Source organism: Apteryx mantelli, chromosome 4 (assembly GCF_036417845.1).
Source record: "Apteryx mantelli isolate bAptMan1 chromosome 4, bAptMan1.hap1, whole genome shotgun sequence".
NCBI classification, from domain to species: Eukaryota; Metazoa; Chordata; class Aves; order Apterygiformes; family Apterygidae; genus Apteryx; species Apteryx mantelli.
The window spans coordinates 78648689-78658430 of record NC_089981.1 but is presented as its reverse complement, the minus strand read 5'-3'; the positions used below and the strand labels follow the sequence as shown (position 1 = coordinate 78658430).

The following is a 9742-nucleotide window of genomic DNA, read 5'->3' as shown; positions in this document are numbered from 1 at the left end:
TAATGCACTCTAACCTCTAAAGCTAGCTTAGATATCTAGCTTAAAATATTTTTAAGAAAAGCATCTCATCTAAGAGATGAGGCTCATGTCTTTTTCCTCTCAAACTCTGCACATTTTCAGTCCAAGACACTTTGTTGCTACTATAGTTGCAATAATGGTTCTGTAATGACATGGCTGACTGTAATAACAATCTCTTCAAGTTGTGCAAATACTTACTTGGAAAAGAAATTAAGAGTTAGGCATAAATGAAGATTGACCAAAACCAAATCCTTTATTTCCACAACTGTATAAATGTGCTCCAAGTATGTGTCCAACACAAGTTAGAAAAACAAAACATAACATGCCATTTGCAAACTAGATCAGTTCACTGATGTGCTGACTCCTTGGTATTAGGCTTAGTTACACAAGACCAGTCACAGTAAAAAGATACATATTTGAGTACAAAGTAGCAGGATGTTAAGCCATTTCAGCTTGTGCACATACAAGTCACACTTCTGGCAGAAAAATGCAGAGAAGTTTCCATCGTTATACTGGAAGCTATGTTGCATCACTTTAAATGGCATCAATATCAATATCATCATCTTTAGTGTTTGCAGGCTTCACAGTTTCAACTTTAGGTACACTGGCGGTTGTGGAGTACACCACCTGTGGAGACAAAATATTCACTTTTACTACAGCATCTACCGCCATTAAGTACTAGCATAGTTTTGCTTTAACACCAGGAGTTGCAAACACCTGCTGGCTCAACAGTTCTCCTGTCTATTGCCAAAACCTGTTTAGCATGCTGTTCTACATTCTGAACTAGACTGGACAGCATATTCCAGTAGAACTATACCATACGTTAAACCTAAACTCAGGCATGCTGAAACAGCAGCTATATCTTAACATAGAAAGACAGGGGAAGAGAGTGTGAGTGTGCATGGCGTCAAAAACAGCGTCTCTCACAACCAGGGCCAGGAATAACTACCATTTCCAAACAAAACAAAACCCCTAGCTCACACCACACACACAGCCACCCACCCAGGCAGCTGGAGTGTAGCTAACAGCTTTTACCTAGTCCTTATGTATGAGACATCAGTTATTTGTCCTTTAAGCAGCTTTGCTAACTGGGCAGAGGCTCTTCTAAAAAACACAAGGCTTTATGATACTATCTACTGTCCATCTTCCATTATATGGAACACTGTGCAAGAGTCTGCCTGTACTATTCTGCAACAGTGGTCCTTTGGCTACCAAGATCCTTTTTGTTAAAGTACAGGTGGATCTTGGGTAGATCAACTCTCTTTACCTGAAGCAGAAACACTAAAGTTTATACTCTTACAAGATGGAATCATTAGACCTGAGAAACTCCTCCAGTTTCCCATACACAAAGCAATACAGTAGAGTACACTGCATAGCTCAAGATTTCAGTGCACAGAAACAGAACCCTGAAGTTGTTTATGGGGTATGAGCCTTTCCTACCTCAATGTTTTCATCTTCATCTTCTTCTTCATTACCGGAAGATTCTTCCTCAGCTTCCTTTAGCCATTTAATAAATGGTTCTGCTTTGACACGAATTTCTTTGGCAAGCTCCTTTGAAACATATTTTTTTGAGGCCTAGAAGACAGAAGGGCACATGGATCTAGTTTAAATGCTGAAGGAATTTACATCAGATCATTCCCAAATACAGTGAGCCTAACTAGAAGTCTAAACTCACTTCACTGCCTTGGAACAACCCATTTCTTAACCACAAGCTTCTCCCAGACAGCAATTTAAACAACTAGCTTGAGTTAAGACATCAGCACAAGAAGCTCTACCAGAATGGAGAGGCCAGATACACTGTTACATTCAGGCATTTGGCAGGTAGAGCCCATGAAATACTACCTCTTACCTTTTCTGCCCAGCTAAGGATGACTTCCTCTTCCAGAAGATCTGCATCATACATTTCCTTCAAAATATGTGGTATTTTAGAAATAAGCTGAGACTGATGCATGGCTACCACACACTCAAAGCCATGGAGAAGGTACCTCTGAGCTTTCTTATTGTTGTGGCAGAACTAGAATAGTGATTTAAAAAAAAAAAAAAAAATCCAGTTAGCTTTTTTCTCCCCAGAACAAGCTTCTCTTCTTCTCTCAACTCAATGAGATAGAGCTATTGTAATTTTTGCTTACTACCACTCTCAGTTTTCCTAGTTAAAAAGCAAGCAGCAGTTTAAAGACTAAAACTACAGTTTAGGACCGACTCAAGTAGTTATTACAGAAGACAAAGCAACAGTTGCTATACTAGGAACAGAACTGGACTGTGCTTACACGAAGGAAGTGACGCCTGTATTTCCGTATCTGTTCACGAATCTTTTCGTCAAAGAGGACTTCAGTCAGAACTAGAGGGCCCATAGCCTTTACATCCAGTCTCTCTGCTTCTGCTACAATGTCTTTGTCAGAAGTATCAATGACACCTTCTTCCTTTTTTTTCTGCAAGACAGTAACAGATGTAAATTACATTTTAACTGCTACTGAGGTCTGTGTCAGTGCTCTATTGCAGTTTCCTTCCCCACCACTGGGAGAACCAGTACTTAGATAAAACCTTTCAAGCTTTAAGGTTGAAGGGCTTGGGGGCGCAGCAGGGAAGGAGTGCCCCTCCCCCTCTATCCAAACAAAAACCTTTTAATTACTCTCTCAACAGCATTTTAAAGAATTATAACAGAGTGGCTACCAAGTGATAAGCTAGAGAATATTTACCTTCACAAAGTCAAATAATATGTTGACTCTCTCTTCCACTGTTCTTTCTAGATCTTCACTAAGTGTGAGGTTCTTTGCATGGTCACTAATCTCATCCATTCTACGCCTCTGGGCTTCTTCTGTTGTGTCTTCACCCCAGTCATCATCATCCTCCTCCTCCTAAAATGGAGTTCACACAATGTTACTACAGGTTTAGTAACAGTTGAGTGTCATCTCTAAATACAGATCCAAGAGCACTTTTATAGGCAAATAATTTTGACTTTTCCCTAAGGAAACAGTTACGCCATAATCTGCAAGTCACAGGAGACAAAGGATACAGTTAGGAGGCAATTATGAGTTTTATAGCCATCTGTAGGGTTACATTCATAAGATACAATCCAGGTCTCTCTTGAAAGCACTTAAGGTTATGCAGCTGTCACTTAGCTTGGGACATGCATGCTATCACTGAAGAGCTGGTAACACTGCTATAGGGGAGGGACAGGGATACTTCCATTCTAGCAGAAGAATCCTTAATATACGAAGACTTTGATACAGCGTTGACCAGCAAAGTCAATGAGGGATTTAAATTCAGACTAAGACACTACACACCCTCATCCCCCCACTTCCCCTTCTACTTACCACAACCTGTGGAGGAGTTATCTCCTCTGGTGGTGGTGGGGGAGGTGTCTCATTGCTAGACACAGAACCATTCTCCTTGTCCTTGCCTTTTCTGTTCTTCTTTTCCTTTTCCTTCTTTCCTGTACCAGTGTCACCGCTCTCTGGAAGTGAACTTGAGCATTTTAGCATTCTCTACCTCGCCAAATAAAGTATTTGCACTATTACATCTCTAACAAATTCCTGGATAAACCAGTTTCAATGCTCATATTAGCAGCACATGTACAGTACTCTTTCCCAGACTTATTCAGGACAGATCTACACCTGCTGGGAGAACATGTAGTTCCACTGAAAGTCTGGTTTCTCACTGAGACATAAGGCTGTTCAAGTCCATATAACAGGTGACCTCACAAAGCAGAGACCCCTGGAATAGGTTAGACTTTTCTATTCTAGCAAGCTTAAATTGCAGCAGGCAACCAGATGCTTACTACAGAGTGTTGCTTGCACAGAACACTTTATTAGAGGTAGTGAGATACTGAGATGCTCTTACTAAAGCTTTCTGCTTTATACTGACTTAAGGAGAAGACTGCAATGGTCACCTGCAGACTAGCTCTTTTCCTACCGAGTTATGCCCTGCATATGCATTTCAGATGCTATTTGAAAGGGATCCAGCATGAGCTGTAATAGTGTGATCCTGTAACTGTGAACACAAGTACTTCATTGTTAACTACAAATTCTAGGAGCAGCCTGGAGCCTTTTTACAGTTTAATTAAATGTTAGCTATTTGCTTTCCTACTCGATTAACAGCACTCATGCTGAAGAAGTTTGCCCTACCCCCACCAAAAGAAAACAATGCACTCACCAGGTGGGTTTTTGAGAATGAACGTGCAGAGTTTATGGTTTGTGTCAAGCATGCCTCGATAGCCACAGGCTTTGCAAGAGTTACCTATAGTTTGTTTCTTAGGATTGACATGCTGCAAGAAGGAACAAACTCTGGTTAAAATACTGCTTACAGAACAGGAATGCATTAAAGCCCAAATCTAATATTTACATAAATCTCAGCAAGATTAAGCCAGAGGTTTAAGTGCTTTCATCAGCTCCAACAGAGAGCCTCTAGTTTGGAAGTGGCAAAGTTGTACACTTTTATAGATGCGAAGCCTTCCCAGACAGTCCCCACAAGGGGGGAGATTATCTCCTCTGAATTGATATTAAAGTCAGGTATCTAACTCTACACTTCAGGTTTATGAAAATGGTGTGGTGTTTCTGTAGTGTTATGCTGAAGACAGAAAGTACTCACCAGATCAGTTTCAGGATTCTCACACTCAGGACAGAGAACAAATTTTTTAATGAATCCATCCAACATGTCTTGCAGCTTATTCGCCTCATGAGATCCATTGACAATGTAACGGTCATTCTTAACATCAAACTGGGTCTGTGCTCCCAGCTCACAACCAAAAAATTTGGTAGGATCTTAAAGAAAAGAAAGTAGACTAATAGACAACAGCTCTCACAGCTCTTTAATGCAAAGCCAACAGTAAGGAAATATGAACTGCCACAAAAGGGATTCCCTTGCAAAACAAAACAAGAATGCCTCAATCCAGAAACATCCCTCCCCCCCCCCCCAAAACAAAACAGCCACCCACCACTTTACCACTTGATATATTCTCATCCCCACCTTCCTGCATTTACAATTCTGTCCTGGGATAATCACATTTCTGTCTTACAAGTCTTGAAAGGAAGAGCTATTATAATCAAACGTTTTATTAGCCACTTCACACTACCACTCCAAACAATATAAAGAGCACAAGTCAAACGATGCCCTATCACTCCACAGACTACTTACACGTTGGAGGCCGATTAAGCGCCTTTGCAACGTCAACCATGTTGACTATAACCGTCTTTATTCCATTTCCTTTGCCCTCAACCTTAAAAAAAAAAAAAAAAAAAAGAAAAAAGTGCTTTATGGTTAAACAACCACAACAGCCAAACCCAGTATTTCCCATTTCACTATATCAGTGTTCTGCTTTTAAAAGTGTATCCTTTTTAAAAGGGCTAATGCACAGCTAGTGTGGACTGAAAGGACCAGAGTTCTTCCTTGTCCTATGCTGGCTGACTAAGCACTGATATCATTACCTCACACCTCAATTCTTCTATTTAGAGAGCAAAGTGAAACCCTACCCATTTACCAGTAATGGTTAGTAAGTTACCTTGGCAATCAGACGGGGCATTTTGTAGCGATAGAACTGATCTGAAACACTGCGGTTGACGTTGACAGACATTTTGCCTTATTAGTAGCTTTATCAATAAGATGAAGAGATCTTTGATTGCAGTTTTTTGGTATCTTCTGTCTGGAGAAGACGGGATGACATAAACGACTGCAAGAGTTCTCGGTCTCTGACATGAAAAAATTTTCGCCACTGAGGCTGTAAGGTTCTTGCTTGTATGCTATGTTTCCCCAATACAGGTACCAGTGGCTGCGCAACAGCTCTGCAAGTGTTAATAAACAAAGAAGAAATGAAGTTTACCTTGATGTGCACCCATTAGGTCTTGCCACAGAGCTATACAAGGAACTGTAATTAGAGAAAGTTATTTATCTTGTGGCTTTCTATGACTTTCAGCTTGTGGAAAATAAGTAGCCTTGAATTGTACTGCTGATATAATTCCCTCATCTAAACCACAGAACCCTCCACCCTCTTTTTCTTACTACCCAAAGAAGATTTAAACAGCTTAAGAATGTTTTCTGTACATCTAACTCCTGAACGACTGCTGCAATCACAAAGGAAGAGAAAGGAACACTGCTTGATTTATTATGTAGACCAATGTCACTTGCACCAAGAGGGTCATGTGATATGCTTCAGGCTGCAGGGCAGAGGGAAGCAGGAGAAAGATCTGGAAAACAGCTTCAAATTCCGCATCATAGCATGAACTTATCACATAAACTGAAGTTTGTCAGAATGTTGAGAAATATCAGTGAGATGAAGCAGCAGCAATCTGTAGTCCAACATAATTTTTACATGGCTTACCAGTTTTTTTGATCGGAGTGGAAAAGAGTTGAAAATTAGGTAATTCTCCCTCTCAATTATGGATTCTCATAGCAGCTTCTGTTGAGTTTTGACTTAACAATAAGCCTGATAAAGTCTGACATATTGCTTCACTGTAGAAAGCCTAGCAATGCAGAGGTACAGAGCAGTGCAGCAGCTTTTCCAGTTGGTTTTTTTCTTGGGGGGGGGGGGGGGGAGGGGAAGGGGTGGGGGAGGAAGGGGAAGGAGGATGAATCCTATTATTAAAGTTACCTTAAGCAGTATTTATATATTAAAATTAACATGTGTCTCTAATCAGACGATTACTTAAGCCACAACTGGTTGAGTTGACTAGACAGACAGCCCTGATTACAGCACGGTTATTCTGACACATCATCATGTTGTTACCATTAATGACAGAAGCGCTGACACACTAAAATAACTATTCTTAGTATTTATGCATAACAGTATGTTTATTGGTTCCACACAGTCTGAGTCCCTCAGATAAGGTTTACAAACCCTTTACATAAAGAAAACATACACAGAATTGTATATATGTGTATTCTACATTAGTCTAGATGCAGTTTTACCCTTCAGGAAAAAACGCATCATTGATTTTGTTTCAAGCCTGAAGCTTCCTTCCCCGGTTACATCTAAAAAGAGCCACCACGTGATCTGACCACGTGCCTGCCGAAGCATTGAGGAAGCAGGTATCTCGGTGACTGAGCATGAGCTCTCAGAAAGAATGTGCGGTTTCCCCTCCTTCCAGACTACCGCTTTTGTCTACTGCAGACTGAAGCTCCCTCTCCTGGTCCCTAGGACACCTCATCCCAAGCATCCTCCCGCCCCCCTCCCCCCCCATTCCGCACAGGGGAAAAGCGGGAAGGCGGACAGACTCCCCGCTTAAGAGCACTGTTCCCCCGCCCCACTCAGGCCTATGATGAGTCACAAATGCAGCAATTAAGTACTGAGTCAGCCTTAAAAGAGATGGGGGGGGAGGTCACCTCCAGCCACGCATGCGCTCTCCAGCAGCGAAAGGGGGACGCTCCGCGGCTCCCCCTCCTACTCCCCCCCCCCGCCGCGGGGCTAAGCCTCGGAGAGGAGGCGCCCCCTCCCCCACGCTGCGGGTTTGTAACTGCGCCACAGCTCCCCCCCGCCTCGCGCCCCCTCCCTTCCCACCCACAGCACGGGGAGGCGCGGCCCCAGCCGCCGCCATCTTGTCTCGTCGCATGGTTGCGGGAGGGGGGGGGGGACGACAAAGTAAAATAAATAATAAAAAAAAAAAATCGCAAAGGAGGGTAATTGAAACGTTATTTTTCTTATCTCTTTCCCACCACCACCACGATCCCGGATATTTCGTTATACGAAAACTCTCCTGCCATCAACCGCTTATCGATAATGCGGCGCCCCAGCCCAGACTGCTAAGCCGCCGCACCCCCCTCCTCCCGATCCAAACCCTCCTCTCAACCCCCGATTCCCCCCACTCACCCACCCGCTCTAGCGCGGTGAGGATACTCACCGTTTTCGTCCAATAAAGACATAAACCCAACGCTGCTCGCCCCGGGCTGCGACGAAGCCGAGTGTGAGAGGAGAACAGGGCCGTGGGGGCGCTTATATCCAGACGAAGAGGGAGGCGGAGGCGGACGCCGCAGCCTCCGGGTCCGAGCGTCCTGGGGCGGGCGGGATCAGCAGGGACAGCGGCGCCGGGCAATCTGCGTGCAAAACACAATCAGGGGCATCGTTAGTGGCGACACCTGTGAGGAGAGGGAGGAGGAGGGGGGAGAAAGGGAAGGGGGGAGGGAGAGGCGGCGGCCGACGCGCAGCTCAGGCAGAAGGGGGCGGTTGATGGGACCCCGGCAATGGCCGCCCCGTACTCACCTCTAGAATGTTCTCGCTCTGACTGAACAACGCCAAAGCTGGGATCAATCAGCCAGCGGCGCGCCCCGCCTCCCCAGCCCCACCATTGGCTCGCCGCTCGCCTTGAGGCGAAGCTATTGGCTCAGGGCTTGCCGTACCCCCAACCCACTGGCGGCGGCCGCCATCAATCAAGACACCCCCTCGCTTCGCTTCCCTACCCCCCGCTCCCTCCCCCCACCAGCGCCCCAAAGGACATCGCGTCTACCTCGGCCAACTCTCGCGAGATCACGGGTGGGGGCGGGGGTGCGGGGAAGGGGCGAGGGATGAGTCAGTGCGGCAGGGCCCGGTGCTGAGCGCGGCGGGTGGCAGCCGCGGCCCCGCCGCCCCCTCGGCCCCCAGCCCCGGCTCCCCGCGGCTCTCGGGGCGCCCCTTGCCCTCCCCTCCCGCTCGCGGTGCTGCGGGACCTGCCTCTCCGCCGCGCCGGCCAGCGCTGCTCCGCGTCGCGCGGCAGGGAGGGGCCCCTCGGCTTCCCCTCCCGGCTGTGGCACCTCCCTGCGGGGCGGCGAGCGGCGCTGAGGCGGGGGGGGGGGGCGCGGGCGCTGCGGCTCCCGCCCAGCGCGGGGCGCCGCGAGCCCCCGCCTGTGGAGAGGGGGGCGGCGAGCGGCGGGAGCCCGGCGGCGCTCGCTCCTCCAGGGCGGCCTGAGGCCCGCTCGCCGCCGCCTCGTCCCCCCCCCGCCTCTGCGCACGGGGGTGCCGCCGAGCGGGGCCCGGGCGGCCGGAGGTTCCCGGTGCCGCGCGTGCAGTCGCCATCGCGGCCCGCCCCCCCGGCCCCGGCTCTCGGAGGGGCGTTGGGGCCTCGGCTGTGGGGAAGCGACGCCGCGGCGCTGCCGGGAGGAAGGTTCGGGTCGGCTGCCGCCTGCAACAGCCCTGCGGGGACCGCGCGCTTGGCGTCGCAGCGAGTCGTTTATATTACAGATCACTTAAAACAATTAAAGTGCTGAATGTGCTGTGTGCTTCCTGTACGGCCGCCTGTCGGGGTGCGGGGGAAAGAGCCTATTATTTGAGTTTGCTGTCATAAAGGCTCGGCGCTGAATAGCCCTGGGTGCTTAGGCTACCTTTGTGTATTGCACGGAGCAACAAATCCCTGCGTGCTTACGGTCTAGTCCCACTGCAAAATGTTGCCAGCCCTTCTTCTCTTTAAAAAACAGAAAACTCAGGTCTTTTTTCTTTTTATTTTTTTTCCGTGTTCCATTCTCTCCCATCTTCTTCTTTCCCAGTCATTAAGATTTTCAGTCTTCCAATCTCACAGGAATTCTGAACATTTTAGAACACAAGTAATGTTCAAGTGGCAAAGCGCTCCTGTAGGCTTCATCAAGTGATGAAACAACTCTCCTATAAATACTCGGAGGCAGAACCAGTTTCCTCGGTTTCTGTCACTGTGCTTTACTGAATAATGTTCTAAAGCTTCTTGATGGCTATGTGGGTGTGGAGAGAAAAAGAGGGAATGAGATAGAACTAGTAATGACAATAAATAATACCATGTACTCTAACTTTCTT

The 9742-nt window shown here is 46.8% G+C and overlaps 1 protein-coding gene and 1 non-coding gene across 6 annotated transcripts; both read right to left on the bottom strand.

Moving 5' to 3' along the window:
* Nucleotides 1–246: 246 nt before the first annotated feature.
* On the bottom strand, nt 247–8726 carry EIF5 (eukaryotic translation initiation factor 5). 5 transcript variants are annotated; one of them, XM_067295021.1, is made up of 12 exons: nt 8654–8726; nt 7848–8040; nt 5516–5795; nt 5152–5233; nt 4606–4778; nt 4171–4282; nt 3333–3472; nt 2715–2873; nt 2286–2447; nt 1868–2032; nt 1459–1593; nt 247–645 (listed from the first exon to the last, which is right to left on the bottom strand). In XM_067295021.1, the coding sequence occupies exons 3-12, from the start codon at nt 5585–5587 to the stop codon at nt 553–555; spliced, it is 1293 nt and encodes a 430-aa protein (XP_067151122.1). In that variant the 5' UTR covers nt 5588–5795; nt 7848–8040; nt 8654–8726; the 3' UTR covers nt 247–552. The 5 variants fall into 5 exon arrangements, with proteins under 5 accessions (XP_067151122.1, XP_067151124.1, XP_067151125.1 ...); XM_067295023.1 differs by lacking the exon at nt 8654–8726 and adding an exon at nt 8207–8221; XM_067295024.1 differs by lacking the exon at nt 8654–8726 and adding an exon at nt 6332–6473 and having other exon boundaries at nt 7848–8159.
* LOC136992094 (small nucleolar RNA SNORA28) lies at nt 3688–3811 on the bottom strand. Its single transcript, XR_010884218.1, has one exon. It is a non-coding gene; the product is annotated as a small nucleolar RNA SNORA28 (small nucleolar RNA).
* Nucleotides 8727–9742: the final 1016 nt, after the last annotated feature.

Excerpts from the sequence above, each read along its gene's own strand:
- EIF5 (XM_067295021.1), bottom strand. The coding sequence starts at position 5,587 with ATGTCTGTCAACGTCAACCGCAGTGTTTCAGATCAGTTCTATCGCTAC. Across the intron at positions 3,473-4,170 it reads CATTCTCAAAAACCCACCTG|AGAGCGGTGACACTGGTACA; the intron begins GTGAGTGCATTG and ends GTTCACTTCCAG. Across the intron at positions 1,594-1,867 it reads TCCTTAGCTGGGCAGAAAAG|GCCTCAAAAAAATATGTTTC; the intron begins GTAAGAGGTAGT and ends TCTGTCTTCTAG.